At 34.7% G+C, this 17158-nt stretch overlaps 1 protein-coding gene across 8 annotated transcripts in view; it reads left to right on the forward strand.

Moving 5' to 3' along the window:
• The window catches only part of GABPB1 (GA binding protein transcription factor subunit beta 1), a 120249-nt gene extending 105265 nt beyond the window's left edge, over positions 1–14984 (forward strand). For 5 of the 8 annotated variants that reach the window (XM_037834001.1, XM_037833999.1, XM_037834004.1 and 2 more), the window contains exons 7-9: positions 3525–3710; positions 6999–7114; positions 13491–14984. In XM_037834001.1, coding sequence (XP_037689929.1) covers positions 3525–3710; positions 6999–7114; positions 13491–13643 — 455 coding nt within the window. In that variant the 3' untranslated portion in view covers positions 13644–14984. Of the gene's footprint in view, positions 1–3524; positions 3711–6998; positions 7134–13490 lie in introns of all 8 variants that reach the window. The other 3 variants (XM_037834000.1, XM_037834005.1, XM_037834007.1) reach the window with 2 other exon arrangements.
• The last annotated feature ends 2174 nt before the right edge of the window (positions 14985–17158 follow it).

The raw sequence follows: 17158 nt of genomic DNA on the forward strand, positions 1-17158 counted from the left end.
AAAGTGTACAATCACTTGCCCCTGGGTACCCTCGTACAGCTGTGCATCCATCACACTTAATTTATGTTCAATTTTTAGAAACTTTTCATTACTCCAGACAAGAAATAAAGTGAAAGATGAAAAAAGAAAAAAAAGAAAAGGAAACTCTAAACCCTATCCCTAACCAACCCCCCTCAATTGTTGACTCATAGTATTATTATAGTACGTTTGTTACTGTTTACGAAAAAATGTTGAAATACTACTAACTGTAGTATATAGTTTGTAATAGGTATATAGTTCTTCCCTATATGCCCCTCTATTATTAACTTCTAATTGTATTGTCATACATTTGTTCTGGTTCATGAAGTGATTTCTAGTATTTGTATTGTTGATCATGGACATTGCCCACCATAGGATTCAGTTTTATACATTCCCATCTTTTGACCCCCAGCTTTCCTTCTGGTGACATATATGACTCTGAGCTTCCCCTTTCCACCTAATTCACACACCATTTGGCGCTGTTAGTTATTCTCACATCTTGCTACCAACACCCCTGTTCATTTCCAAACATTTAAGTTCATCCTAATTGAACATTCTGCTCATACTAAGCAAGAGCATCTACATTTCTTCCACAAGGCAGGAGGGAGAGTCAAAGAAGGTAGAGAGGCAAAAGAAAGAGGAAACAAAAAAAAAAAAAATGACAGCTAGGAAGCAGCAAAAGGAAAAATAACCTTAAATCAAAGTAGAATAAAGAATCAGGCAATACCACCAATGTCAAGTGTCTAACATGCCTCCCCTATCCCCCCCTCTTATCTGCATTCACCTTGGCATATCACCTTTGTTACATTAAAGGAAGCATAATACAATGATTCTATTAGTTACAGTCTCTAGTTTATGCTGATTGCATCCCTCCCCCAATGCCTCCCCATTTTTAACACCTTGCAAGGTTGACATTTCCTTGTTCTCCCTCATAAAAGAACATATTTGTACATTTTATCACAATTGTTGAATACTCTAGATTTCACCAAGTTACACAGTCCCAGTCTTTATCTTTCCTCCTTTCTTGTGGTGTCTCACATGCTCCCCATCTTCCTCTCTCAGCCGTATTCATAGTTACCTTTGTTCAGTGTACTTACATTGTTGTGCTACCATCTCCCAAAATTGTGTTCCAAACCACACACTCCTGTCTTCTATCACCCTGTAGTGCCCCCTTTAGTATTTCCTGTAGGGCAGGTGTCTTGTTCACAAAGTCTCTCATTGTCTGTTTGTCAGAAAATATTTTGAGCTCTCCCTCATATTTGAAGGACAGCTTTGCTGGATACAGGATTCTTGGTTGGCGGTTTTTCTCTTTCAGTATCTTAAATATATCACACCACTTCCTTCTTGCCTCCATGGTTTCTGCTGAGAGCTCCGCACATAGTCTTATTAAGCTTCCTTTGTATGTGATGGATCGCTTTTCTCTTGCTGCTTTCAGGATTCTCTCTTTGTCTTTGACATGTGATAATCTGATTATTAAGTGTCTTGGCATAGGTCTATTCATATCTCTTCTGTTTGGAGTACGCTGCACTTCTTGGATCTGTAATTTTATGTCTTTCATAAGAGATGGGAAATTTTCATTAATTATTTCCTCTATTATTGCTTCTGCCCCCTTTCCCTTCTCTTCTCCTTCTGGGACACCAATGATACGTACATTATTGTAGTTTGTTTCATCCTTGAGTTCCCGGAGACGTTGCTCATATTTTTTCATTCTTTTCTCCATCTGCTCCTTTGCGTGTAGGCTTTCAGGTGTTTTGTTCTCCAGTTCCTGAGTGTTTTCTTCTGCCTCTTGAGATCTGCTGTTGTATGTTTCCATTGTGTCTTTCATCTCTTGTGTTGTGCCTTTCATTTCCATAGATTCTACTAGTAGGTTTTTTGAACTTTTGATTTCTGCCTTATACATGTCCAGTGCTTCCTTTACAGCCTCTATCTCTTTTGCAATATCTTCTCTAAACTTTTTGAAGTGGTTTAGCATTAGTTGTTTAAATTCCTGTATCTCAGTTGAAGTGTACGTTTGTTCCTTTGACTGAGCCATAACTTTGTTTTTCTTAGTGTGGGTTGTAATTTTCTGTTGTCTAGGCATGGTTTCCTTGGTTATCCAAATCAGGTTTTCCCAGACCAGAACAGGCTCAGGTCCCAGAGGGAAGAAATATTCAGTATCTTGTTTCCCTGCGGGTGTGTCTTAGAAAATTGCTCCACCCTTTGATGCCTCGGGTCACTGTGCTTTTCTGCCCAGCAGGTGACGCCTGTTAGCCTATAATTCTTGACTGGTGTGAGGAGCTGTGGCCCTGTTCCCCCAGGCTCTGGGGTCTGGTTCTGAATGGAAAGGGCCCCACCCCTTTCCTCCTAGAGAAGACAGACCCCTCAGGTGGAGGTCATTAGCATTTCAATGGTCTAGCTCTCTGCTTGTGCTGTCTCCACCCTTCTCTGCTTCACAGCCCTGGAAACTGAAAATGACTGGGGCTTTCTCCACTGAGCCAAAAAAGAAACAGATAGTCCCTTTCAGACCCAGTCCAAGGCGACCCTCCAGCTCTCCCAGGTCAGTCGTCACCCAAAGCCTCTGTCTGTTTTTTGGGGCTGCATACCTGTAGTGAGCAGTTCACACTCGCTACTTAAAACCCCAGTTGGAGCTCAGCTGAGCTATATTCGCTTGCTGGGAGAGAGCTTCTCTGTGGCACCACACGGCTCGGCAGCTCGGGCTATGGGGGAGGGGGTCTCACGACTTGGTTCCGCAGGTTTTACTTACAGATTTTATGCTGTGTTCTCGGGCATTCCTCCCAATTCAGGTTGGTGTATGATGAATGGATGGTCTTGTTTGTCCCCCCGCAGTCACTCTGGATTATTTGCTAGTTGTTTCTGGTTTTTTGTAGTTGTTCCAGGGGGGCTACTTAGCTTCCACTCCTTTGTATGCTGCCATCTTGCCCCTTGCTTCTGTATGCCACTTCTTATCAAGACAATCCTTGATCACTGAATCCAAAAAGGGAGTAGTAGTTATTCTGTCAATTTCAAAAATACAACTTTCCACTTTTCGTTGAATATAGAAATGTATATAAAGTCACATGTAAATGCAACTGGAGTATAACCATATACAGAATTTTCTTTTGTATTGTAGAAATTTATTAATTAGATGTAATCTTTGTCTTACCTGTGACCTTAGGAGATCTTATAAATTTTATATCTCTTATAACTAAAAATAAATTGTTTATTTAAATCATTGATTGATTGATTGTTATTGCATTTGGAAATGATTTGGTTTAATAACCATTTTTTAAAATTACCACTTTATTCAAGAATGTTTCCAATAAGTTGGAACTCATTTATTATAAATTGTGGGACAAGTAATCTACTGTTTATAAAGATATCTACTCAGGGGACTGAGTTTAAAAACCATGTAAAATTTCCCTGTGTAAGAAAGAAACAGGGAAAGCAAAGGTAGCAGAAAAACTAAAAATAAAGTCTTATTCATACATTTATATATATTCACTGATTTTTACTTATTTTTCTTCCAGTAGTGGCCACGGAGGAAGTAGTTACTGCAGAATCTGTGGATGGTGCAATTCAGCAAGTAGTTAGTTCAGGGGGTCAGCAAGTCATCACAATAGTTACAGATGGAATTCAGCTTGGAAATTTGCACTCCATTCCAACCAGTGGAATAGGTCAGCCCATCATTGTAACCATGCCAGATGGACAACAAGGTCAGTAGTATAGATATTTACATAAAGATTGTGTTTATTTTCAAATTTCATTCATAAACTCTTATGTGGGAAATTATGTTATCTTTGCTAAATCATTCATTTTGGTCTTAAATTATATTATTGTAACTTGGTACAACTGACTTAGTTGCATAATTTTATTTTGCTTAGGTTAATATTAAAATTAGCTTGTCTCCTCTGAGTATACACCAGGTAGGGAAAGAGGAATTATCCCCTAAGTATTCTGGTTGGAAAGTGAATTTAAGTATCACTACAAATTATACCCAAAATAAATAATTCAAAATCAGTACTGAACAATAATTTCCTAGGCCATTTTATGCAATTCAAATATCATACAGGCTTTTTCAAAATACCATGTTAGTAAAAGCTACTTAAAATTAAGTTGGACTTAGAAATTCTAGTATGAACATAGTAGCAAACTTATGTAGGTGCTTTCTCCTCAATTTTCCCACTTTTTGCATCCTTGACACCATATAGAGAAACTAAAAGTTAGAAAATACCACATTTTAAGTGTTGCCAAAAGCGTCTAAGTCCAGGCAAGAAGACCATCTTGGTTTATCAAGAAAAGAAATGAGATTGAGCTCAGAAATCACCGATTAATATATACTCACAGAAAGATAGCACCCTACCCTGAGTAGGAACTGCTGCAAGCATGGCTAAGATAAACCAGGCCAAGAATACTGAGGGAAGGAGAGAAAGAAGGTACAGAAAGTGCCTTTCTGAGCAAGTTCCCCTTTATACACGTAACCCTTAGAAAATGACTAGGGCTGCAGACCCTATTCCTCTTCAAGGCCAGTGGAGGAAATGGGGAAAGGAAGGGCTGGAGGTAAAAGCTCTCCTAAGTCAGGTTAGGTTTTGAGTGATAGATGAGGCATGGCACATTGAGACACCAGGTTTCAAGAAAAGAATTCATTGCTGTAGCAATAGAGGAGAGAGCCCTGGACTTGTAAAGCCTGGGAAGTCTTTCCCGCTTTGCAGAAATCTGCTGATAGCCGATCCAAGATTTGGATCAGGCTTTCATAAAACTTTAAAGAACTAATTCCAATGGTAGAAAAAGCTATTTCTATTGAGCAAATATAACATTGTTTCCAAAACCTGACATACAAAACAGACTAATCTCACTGATGAACAAATGGAAAGAAACCCACATTTTTGGATGGAAAGACTGAATATCATAAAGCTCTCAATTCCTCCTAAGTTAACTTATAAATGTAAAGTGATATTGATAAAAAGACCAACAATTTTTGTTTTTTGTGTTTTTCTGGAACTAACCAAACTGATTCTAAGTTTATATTGATAGAGGAAAGGGGCAAGAAGAAAAACAAGGAAAACTCGGCAAAACAAGAGCAATGAGAGGGCTCTACTGCCAGTATTAAACTTGTAAAGCCTCTCCAATTAAAAAAAATATAAGGCTGACATTTGGATATAAAACCTATACAGACAGTCAAATTAAAGAAATATAAAGAACAAAAGTAGACTAAAATATATATGGGAATTTACAATATAATAAGGGTGGTATCCCAAATCACTGAAAAAAGAGATGGTCTCCTTACTAAGCAGTGTTGGAGTAACAGGATAGCCACCTAGAAAAATACTAAATTCATGCCTTGTAATGTACACTTTGATCTAAAATGGCGCAAAGATTTAAATATAAAAAAATAAAATGGTGAGTGTGTTAGAAAAGTGCAGGTAGTTATTTTTATAGTCTTAGAATGGAGAAGGCCTTTCTAGCCCTGACACATAAATCCAGACAACTTAAAATAAAAGATTGATAAATTTAACCACATAAAAATCAAAACCTTTTGTATGGTGAACAAAATACCATAAGCAATTTCCAAAAACAAAAACAGAGAAAAGGTATTTGGAAAATGGGCAAAGGACTAATCTCTCTAGATTAAAATACATATACACACAGAGAAGCAGTCCTCACTTTGCATGGTTCCAATATGCATGAATTTAATTTATCATGGTTTAGTTAAATAACACTAGTCTTCTAATAACATGGTTCAGATTTTAGTCACCACAGTATATTAACTGTGAGAAATTGCATGAAGTACAAACTCCACAGTTAGCTCTTCAGATTGCAAACCATTATGTAGATAACAGAGCGTGTGGTGATCATTGTTTTCAAAATCTGTATGTATTGATCACTGTGTACCTGTTAGAGAGAGAGAGAGAGAGAGATGTCTTTAGGGGATGTGACACTGGCAAAAAACTTCACATTAAAAGAATCCTCAGAAATATTTCATGGCATGGAAAGTACAAAGGATAAAATGTTGGAAGCTGATCTGGACTTTGAAAGGAGTAATGACAAATCACCAACGCATAGGAAAGATGCTTGCTCAGTGTAAGTTTTACTAAGGGAAGAAGGCAAGCATCGTTGAAACTATTCTTGATAAGTTTTTTTTTTGCAAAGATATAAAGCACTTTAATTCTCAATGCTTTTAATATTTTAAATGACAGTGTACTAAATATTAGTTTTATTTTTCCCCATTTCTATATACATTTATAACTGATAGTAAAAGTAATGTTTTGACAAAAAGTTCATAAAGTTATAATTTTTCCTATTGATTATTAAGATTGCTTTGTGTGGTTTCAACTTTCACTGTCATTTTTATGGTCCTGCTCTGCTATGCCAAGTGAGGACTGCCATATATATATATTTTGTTTTCAGATACATAAACAGCTACTACAAATTGAGACAAAGTCCAGCAATCCAAAAGAAAAACGAGCTTAGGTTATGAATAGTTTACAGAATATATAATGATACACACAATGGAATATTATGTACTAAACAAAGGGAAACTCACTGTGTACTGATACAGAAAGATGCTTTAGATATATGGAGTGACAAAAGCAAGAGCAGAGCAGTGGACCTATATACTTATGCTACCTTTTCTGTACAAAAGGGAGAAAAATGAGAATATATTTTCATTTGTTTTTTGCATGAATTAACACAAGAACAATACACAAGGAACTAATAAAATTGGTTATCTGTGTTAGCTGAAATGGAAGTTAGGCCCTTCAGTGTATGGTTGTTAAGTATTGTTTTGATTTTTGAGTCATTAAAATGAACAGATCTTTCAATAATAAATAGATTATAGTAAGAAAGCAGGAAGGTGAAGAAGACAAATACAGATATCCTAATAAAAAGCAGATCAATGTTTTGAAATTATTTTTGGAACATATTTATTTTAAATCAGTTGTATCAACAATGGCAAGACTAAACCTATCTGAAAATGAAATAATGTATGCATATTTTCATTTTAGTATTAACAGTACCAGCAACGGACATTGCTGAAGAAACTGTTATAAGTGAAGAACCACCAGCTAAGAGACAATGTATTGAAATAATTGAAAACCGGGTGGAATCTGCAGAAATAGAAGTAAGGAGTCTTTTACCCGGTGTGTTTTGCTGCAGTCGTCCAAAATAAATTCAATTTTCTTGTCTTTTCTTTTTCTTTGTTTGTCTTTTATATTTATTACTGAAAGTGTTGTTTTTATACAGAATGAAGGTGCATATTATCATTTTGTCTAAATTTTTGCCTTATACATATAGCAAGCCCCCAATAAATAAATACTGAATGAATGAATGAATGAGTGAAGAATTTGTTTGTAACAAAGTCTGTCGTCATGGTAATATTGGAATGTTTTTGGTTCTTACACTCCATCCTTTATTTTCTATTAAACTTACATATGTTCATTCTCACAACTCACTGAGGAAAAATGTCACTATATGTGACTAAAACTTCTTTCTTTTAAAAATGAAATGCAAATTCCAAATTGAGCTGGGGGAGCCTCTTAAGGTTGATGTCAAATGGTTTGTTTTTTAAAAGTGTTTTAAAAATACCTAGTTATTTCACTAAGTCCTTTAAGGAAATTAAATTAATTTAGACTAGCTGTTGAAAAGCTTTTTCAACCTTTTTTCCCCTCTCCCAAACAAATTTGTAAACTAGTTTGTAAGAGTAACCAAACGATAGTTAGCTCAGAGGGTTTTTTTTTTTTCCCACATGACTGTAAAAAAAATTATGCCACCCAAATTTGATATCTGTTTGTATCAAATGAAAACAAAGTTAGTCTTGAATAACTTTGAAAGAGTAACTGCAAGATAAAGAGCATTGGACTCGAAGTCAAATGAGCTGGGTTTGAATCCTACATCTTGTGCCTATTAGTTTTGAGGCAAGTTATTTTATCTCTTTGAACTTCAGTTTTCTTTTCTCTCAAAATGGAATTCACAGTAACAAAATCTGCTTTGGGGTGGGGGGAGTTTATGAGAATTTTGGAAGTTAACATACTCATTTATACACATTCATAAAGTTTGATATATGTGTATGATGAATGTTGGTGAATATTTAGTAATTGTTTTTAAAGTTTCTAGTTATCTTAGAAAAGAGAGGATTTAAAAAAAAAAAACCTCATTGAATGGCACCATAATTCTGACTAATTAGAAATATCCATACTCAAATTCATTTTAATATGACTTTTACAATTTTGGTCACAATCACAAATAATGTATTATTGAGTTAAAAAGGACCAGAAAGCTTCATAAAATTATAACTCAATAAGTTATTGAGGATGGATAGGGTTTTTTTTTTTCCCCCAAAATTATCGTTGTAATTATTATTATAATGAAGGATGGGCTAATGTGGTCATGGAATATATTTAATTGACCCACAACAAAAAGAATAACATACCCCTGGCCTTTATATAGCTAAGTTATTCATACCCAAACTTATAAAAAGGGAGAGAAATGCTTGAAGATGGGTAGTTTCAAAATTTCAGAATTAAAATTGAAATTCAGACTGTTGAAATTCTTATTCAGAAACTAGTAGTTTATTTCATTAAACAGTATCAGTAAAATTATTTAATAAACAATCTTTTTATTAGCTTGTCTTTCTGGTATGTCGGATCTTTTTTCAGGCACTTTTTATGTACTTTTCTTGCTTTAACTATCTAATAAAACAAATTACGTTCAAATTACTTGAATTTTTATTAAACATAAACTTATTCATTTCAACTAATTATATTTTTATGTGTAGTTTGTATTTTATTTACCTAATGACCAATGAGAGTTGTTGTTTTCCTCAAAGTTCAGCCTGATTCCTCTCTTACAGTCTTTCAGAATATCAGGGTGAAATTGCAAATAACAGGAAAATGTTAATTGAGGTATATAAATTAACTAGGACTAAGGAGATAGAACTTTAGGGAGAAGGATTTTTAGCTTGCTATGACAAAGAGTGGTTTTTTGTTTGTTTGTTTATTTGTTTTGTCTTTAGTAATTAGAGCTTTCTGGTGATAGAAATCTTATTTTCCATCACTGGAGATGTTCAAACCAAGATTGCATGGCTTCTTAGGACTATTACAGGGAGACCTTGAAGCATATAGTAAGGATAGATGGTAGAGGTGGGCTGGGGATATAGAATGAAGAGGTGACCTCCAATTTTTTCATCAGACCGGGTAATTATTTCCTTATAATGCATAAGTTGGTTCTTTTGAATTTATTTTCTCGGGTCACCAATAGAGCTTTTGTGGGGACAGACTTTTGTACTCCTTTCTAAATGACACGTTGTCCACTCATCCAAAAAGTTTCTCTAAAGCTGTGGTTCCCAACTGGTGTGATTTTGACCTCCAAAGGATATTTGTTAATGTCTGGAGACATTGTTGATTGTTGTGATTGGGGGCATGCCACTGGCATTTAGTGGGTAGAGGCCAGGGATGCTGCTAAATGCCCTACAATGCACAAGGCAGCCCCCCCCCCCCCCCCCAGCCAAACAAGAAATTATCTGGTCCAAAAATATCAATAATGATGAGATTGAGAAACCCTGCTCAAAAGGAATTAAAAAATTAACTCATTTTACAGAATCTATCATGTTTGAGTTTTTTCTATGTGTGTATATCCATCACCAGAGTGACTCTTTGTAAAGAAGGTACTAAGAAGCTATGTTTTCAGTGTTTCCCACCTAATAACCTTTGGAGAAATTAGTTTAAATTATAGAAGTTATTCTAGAGTTTGTGGCTTTTACATCTGTATTATGGCAATATAGGAAATGAAATAGGTTTGTTTTTGTTTTGGAGGGGAAGGTAGGAATAGTGGACTAATTGCAATAATGTATATCATTTTGTTATTACCCATTGATATTATTGCATTGAAGATATTTTTTGAAGAAATGTGCTATTTATAGATTTCTTCCATAAATAAACATTAGCCTATTCTGACTTGAAGTTAAACTGTTCTGTGTAGAAGGGAAGAAATGGAATTAGTGCATTAGGAGTAACAGATTTTTCTCTAGTACTTTCTTAGTTGTGTGACTTCAGGAAATACCTTTATTTTTTCTTTGCCATAGAGATTAGAAATAAATATATTTATTAGCAAATTTTATTTATTTTTAATGAAGTATTTGCATTCTTTAACCAGTGATTGGGAGCCTTAGTGTTCTTTTAAAAGTTGATTGCCATGAATTCTTCAGACAATGTTTTATTTGATACAAGTTATTTTCAAACTTTTTTTTTAGTTAATGGATATCCTTTTTGATATACCAAAGTTTTAAATTTAGTCATATCTCTTTTTAATAAGTTTTTCCTTTGGGGTAGGCAGACTTTTTCAGTAAAGGGCCAGATAGTAAATATTTTCAACTTTATGGGCCTTACAGTCTTGGAATGGCTCAACTGCCATTGTAGCATGAAAACAGCCGTAAACAATTCATGAATGAATGGGCATGACTGTCTTTTAATAAAATTTTATTTATAAAAACAGGACCATATTTGGCCTGTTGTGGTTAGAAAATTAATGTTTTTACACAAAGCAAACACAGACAGCTCACACACCCTGCCCAGTTTCTCTCTTTTTTAAAACATGTCGTGGTTGAGAATATAGTTCTGGAATCAGATTTAGACTTGAAATTTATTTTATAATCATCCAATTGTGTGACCTTGGAAAAGTTATTTAAACTTTCAAGACTTGATTTCCGCATCAGTAAAATGGAGAACTAATACCTATGATATAAAGCTGTTGTAAGGATTAAATGGGAATGCATGTGAAGGACCAATACGATGGCTGACATACAGTAAATGTTAGTCGCTATTTTTATCCTTCTAATTTTATATGAAGGTATGGTAGAAGATAAATCATTGCTGTGATTTTTTTGTGTTTGTAATAACTAAAGCAAAATATAAATTTGAAAACTAGAAAATTAAATATTAAAAATTTTAAAGATAATTGCTGCTATCTGAAATAGAATTAAAGAATCATATTTGAAAATTAAAAAGCAAACCCAAGTCTATCCTTGCTCTGTTGTTCATTATCTAATAATATCATATTGCTTGGGTCTGGAATTGTAGCATAAGATATTTTCCTTGTTGACACCAAATCTTGATTATCATCAGAATTTATTTTTCTTGGAATTCTTCAATGTTAGATTGTTAAAGGAAAAATAGTTTATTATAACATAGTATTGGCTAAACTGTATTTAAAAATATAAAAATCCTTTTTATTGTGGTTTTATTGCAAAAGGTCAGTCTTGTAGCATTCATGGGTGAAATAACTAAATTACTCTTTGCATGTAGAAAGTATAGCATGTAATATATGTTCACTAAGCATTTGACAAATTTAGAAACAAAGGATCTCTGAGTAAAATAAGAAGTGATACTTTCCACTATTCAGAGATTTTTATTTGCTTTGAAAAGTGAGATAGCAAAGAGATTCTCTCCATAAATGCTTGTATTCCTGAGCAGTAGGTAAAAAAAATGAAAACACTTAAAAAAACAAAAACCTTTTATCACATTAACTATGCTTTCGGTCTTGAGAATTAAATATACTCAAAGAGCAGAACTAGTGATCTTTGCCTCATTTTAGATTTAACCAAAAATGCAATGTAGAAGGAGTCTTTTATTTGTTCTAATAAGCATAAGGGAGCATCTTTGCATTTATATTAAAATATCTTCTTGAAATAAAAATATGCAATAAGGAAAAGAGAGTTAAACTGTATTCCGTGTTAGACTGTTTACCTCACTCAATTTAATTTCGTCTTCTGAAATAATTGTGAATTCCTTCCTGGTAACATTTATGGTTCTAACTGCTAATAAATAGCTAATACTAGAAGAAACCTTAGAGTTACTCTGTTTCGATATTTCTTGCCAAATCAGGGTAAATTTCTGTTGATATTCAACACTTTTGTTACCAAAGGCTCTTATTCCCAACACATGTACAATCTTAAAACTCTTCTGCAGGCTGCAGGGCTCCTGCCAGGGTGGGATCGTTCACTGCCAGAGACTAAAGTTTAATTGCTTACACAAGGCTTGTCTCCTTTCTGACTTGTTCTTATCTATTCTCTTGCCTGAAGTTAGGATAGGGGGCTAAAAAGAGGGTGGCAGGGGTTTTGGAAGGCAGCAGGGGAGCGGCTGGGCATTATTTAAATTGGAGTTGAGAAGCACTCCTTTCTTCTATTTGTACATTTTATGTAATTGGAAGATTTAGGGAATACCTGTGAACCAATCATTCCCACAGCTGGTGAATGCGTGGGAAAAATAAATACTTGATTTAGCTTCATTCCCACTGTAAAGAAGGGAGTGGGATTACGGAAAGGCAGGGGGATTAGATATGCTCCTCCTTGTGGGCCATGGGGATAGTAAAAAGGAGGGAATCTTTTGATATCACAATGGGCAAGTGTCAGAGAGGCACCTATGATCCTCATACTGTCCCTCTTTTCCAGCAGGCTACTCACCACCCACCTTCACTTGGCCTCTGTTCGACTCTTGTCCACGTCAGCCTGGCCCTTTTTATTGATTAACAGTCTCCCCTCAACCCCCACCCCTACTGACCAGTTCGAGACCTCTGTAATGAGGTTGCTTCACTCCTAAGACTGTGGAGCCTTCTCTTGAGCTTGAGCCTTTGCAGATTGAGCTTTTGTCCATGTGCCCACCAGAGGTATGGGAAAAAGGTTCTTTGAAATGTTTTGTTTGTTTTTCCCAAGGAAACTTAGGTAACCATTCTCATTGGACCATATTTGCGTTTCAGCTCTCAATTTCTTTAGGGATTTAATACGTATATTTTATACCTGTATAATTTTAATGAATCTCATTAGAGAATTTAGATATTTTATTGCTGTATAAAATGGTATGATTTAGGAAACACTAATCCAGACCAACAGTCTTCATTTTAAAGTTGAGGAATCTTGCTTGCTATCATAGAGGAAGATAGTTTTAAAAACAGACATATTAGAAGCCCATAAACCCTCCTTACTGCGTGACCTTGGAAAAGCTGTATCAGATCTGAGCATCATTTTTCTTATCTGTAAAAAAAGGGCATTGTATTTATCTTAAAGGCTTGTTATTGGAAATCACCTAGTGTAATCATACAGTAGATGATCAAGAAATATTGTCTTAGAATTATTACCTTTAGAGGAGAGCATCACAAATATAGTAATGAAGAAGTAGGGTTGTATATTTCCCCTCCTTAAAATTCTTCACTAGTTTTTATAATACGTATAAAATTACAGATACCCAATTTGAGTTTTTCTGTTAGTCTTATTTCTAATTAGACTAATTTTCTTGAGGAGAAATAAATCTATGTCTCATAGTGTGAAGCACAAAATTAGGGGCTTCAATTGTTATCAAATTGGTTACAAAAGCAAGATGTCCAGGAAACATCAAAAGGGTGTCCGCTTTAACTACTACAGATTTTTTATTTGAAGGGTCATTTTTGTATGTGTTTATAATGTATTTGTGCAAAAATTGAAAAAAAAACTTTTTTTTTTTTTTAATTAGGAGAGAGAAGCTCTTCAGAAACAGCTGGATGAAGCAAACCGAGAAGCACAAAAATATCGACAGCAGCTTCTAAAGAAAGAACAGGAAGCAGAAGCCTACAGACAGAAATTAGAAGCTATGACTCGCCTTCAGACTAATAAAGAAGCTGTTTAATTGAAATGAACACATAGTTTGATTTTACTTTTGGTCAAGAAAGAATACAATTTTGAACTGTACACAATATAAGTACAGTCATGGGAATACAGGATAATAGAAGAGACTACAGATTGATAATTGGACTTAAGCCATGAGCTCTGAATTCTTGTAAAATAAAACTTTACTTTAGAAGTTGTGAAATGTATTTAAAACTGAATTCTGTAAATAGTTTTGTTTTTTTTTACAGTTCCAAATGAGTTGATAAAGATTGTTGAAGAGATCCAAAAACACAGTAAACCACTGTTTTTGTGAATTTTTTGATTTTAGTATGAACCTTAATTTCTCAGAAACAGAACAGTTTTAAGGGTGATCGTTGATTAGACCAAATGTTATGTAATAATTATGTAGTGGCCTGATGCTGGAATTACTCTTGTAGGTATAAACTTCTATATGAAAACAAGACTTCAACGAAATCTTTGTACAGCTTTAAGTTGTCTCAGAATCTCTGAAAACATTTTTTGGAAAGCAAAACTTTTATATTTGTTCAATTTCCGCTATACCAAGTAGATTTACATGTATAAGAAGCAAATATTTTTAAAATGTTCTGTTTGTACATATTCTGCATGTTTTATAATTTCAAAATGCATCATTTGCTTTTCTGACAAAGATGATAAAAGTTACCAGGAAAAAAAAGCCTTTTATCCTATAGGTCGCTGAAATTAAGCAAGCTGGCAGCCTAACTTTTGAATGACAATGTTCTTGGAAGGAGCGCTTACAAGATAACTTGAATTTGCAAAACCTGCAAAATCTATGCTTTTTTGGAAATTTCATAGTGGGGACGTGAAACTATTCTGTGCCTTCCATCATGATTTCCACATGAAAGCACTTTAAGGCACTGGATTTCAAGATAATGTTTTTGGAGAACTGAATGCATATGGGTTTCTGATATATTTCATGAACTCATCCTCCTCTCCCTCCAGGAAATTATTCTTACAGAAAAAAATTGTTTTTTGTACGTAGAACAATAACTTTTTGTACTACAGTGATGCTATAGATGTGTCTAACATAACTTTTATTTTTCCTGTGAAAGCTGTATGTCTGTGCCGTGACTTGCTTTCCTCACAATACTGTTAAATTCTACAATGTATGGACATTAAACTCTGACATATTCATTCTTTTTTGTAAAACATAACTTCAAGCCCTTTTTCTTGCTTTATTTTTAAAATGTTTTATTGCTTTATGAAAATGTTTAACCCTAAAACCCCTCTAGATTACCTATACTGTATAAAGAAGCAGTTACCCTTAAAACTGTACTCTGGCCTACTTTTCTATTTTACAATTAAATATCTTTTCCACATATGTTCAGTGTAGACTTATATTTTGACCACATTTTATTCATACATTAAAAATTTTATTCTGTGTACTTGAGCTATATTCCACCATATGAAAATGTTATATATTCTTCACACTGTGTTAAAAATCCCTGAGGTAACATACTGGCTCTGTTCATTCCTCAGGAGACTAGTTCTCTTGCTGGAGTTATCAGTATAGTTGCTAATGTGAAAAAAGGATTGGTGAACCATCAGCCTGAGAGTTACTATTTGGAAGTTCTTTTTTTTTTTTTTTTTTAATTTAATAGTTTTTTTTTAATTTTTTCATTTTTATTGAGATTGTTCAGATACCATACAATTATCCAAAGATCCAAAGTGTACAATCACTTGCCCCTGGGTACCCTCATACAGTTGTGCATCCATCACACTTAATTTTTGTTCAATTTTCAGAAACTTTTCATTACTCCAGACAAGAAATAAAGTGAAAGATGAAAAAAGAAAAAAAGAAAAGGAAACTCTAATCCTCCCCTATCCCTAACCAACCCCCCTCAATTGTTGACTCATAGTATTGATATAGTACATTTGTTACTGTTTATGAAAAACTGTTGAAATACTACTAACTGTAGTATATAGTTTGTAATAGGTATATAGTTCTTCCCTATATGCCCCTCTATTATTAACTTCTAATTGTATTGTCATACATTTGTTCTGGTTCATGGAAGTGATTTCTAGTATTTGTACAGTTGATCATGGACATTGCCCACCATAGGATTCAGTTTTATACATTCCCATCTTTTGACCTCCAACTTTCCTTCTGGTGACATATATGACTCTGAGCTTCCCCCTTTCCTCCTCATTCACACACCATTCGGTGCTGTTAGTTATTCTCACATCTTGCTACCAACACCCCTGTTCATTTCCAAACATTTAAGTTCATCCTAATTGAACATTCTGCTCATACTAAGCAACCACTCCCCATTCTTAAGCCTTGTCCTATATCTTGGTACCTTATATTTCATGTCTATGAGTTTACATATTATAATTAGTTCCTATCAGTGAGACCCTGCAATAATTGTCCTTATGTGTCTGGCTTATTTCACTCAGTATATTGCCCTCGAGGTTTTGTCATCAACCCATTTTTTTTTTTCAGTATGGTTTTGTTCACTCACCATACATTCCATCCCAAGTAAATAATCGATGGTTTTCTGCATGGTCATACATTTATATGTTCACCACCTTCACCATTATCTATATAAGAGCATGTACATTTCTTCCACAAGGCAGGAGGGAGAGTCAAAGAAGGTAGAGAGGCAAAAGAAAGAGGGAAAAAAAAGACAGCTAGGAAGCAGCAAAAGGAAAAATAACCTTAAATCAAAGTAGAATAAAGAATCAGACAATACCACCAATGTCAAGTGTCTAACATGCCTCCCCTATCCCCCCCTCTTATCTGCATTCACCTTGGTATATCAACTTTGTTACATTAAAGGAAGCATAATACAATGATTCTATTAGTTACAGTCTCTAGTTTATGCTGATTGCATCCCTCCCCCAATGCCTCCCCATTTTTAACACCTTGCAAGGTTGACATTTGCTTGTTCTCCCTCGTAAAACAACATACTTTTAAATTTTATCACAATTGTTGGATACTCTAGATTTCACCAAGTTACACAGTCCCAGTCTTTATCTTTCCTCCTTTCTTGTGGTGTCTCACATGCTCCCCATCTTCCTCTCTCAACCGTATTCATAGTTACCTTTGTTCAGTGTACTTACATTGTTGTGCTACCATCTACCAAAATTGTGTTCCAAACCACACACTCCTGTCTTCTATCACCCTGTAGTGCTCCCTTTAGTATTTCCTGTAGGGCAGGTATCTTGTTCACAAAGTCTCTCATTGTCTGTTTGTCAGAAAATATTTTGAGCTCTCCCTCATATTTGAAGGACAGCTTTGCTGGATACAGGATTCTTGGTTGGCGGTTTTTCTCTTTCAGTATCTTAAATATATCACACCACTTCCTTCTTGCCTCCATGGTTTCTGCTGAGAGATCCGCACATAGTTTTATTAAGCTTCCTTTGTACGTAATGGATCGCTTTTCTCTTGCTGCTTTCAGGATTCTCTCTTTGTCTTTGACATTTGATAATCTGATTATTAAGTGTCTTGGCGTAGGCCTATTCATATCTCTTCTGTTTGGAGTACGCTGCACT

The sequence above is a fragment of the Choloepus didactylus genome, chromosome 4 (assembly GCF_015220235.1).
Source record: "Choloepus didactylus isolate mChoDid1 chromosome 4, mChoDid1.pri, whole genome shotgun sequence".
NCBI classification, from domain to species: Eukaryota; Metazoa; Chordata; class Mammalia; order Pilosa; family Megalonychidae; genus Choloepus; species Choloepus didactylus.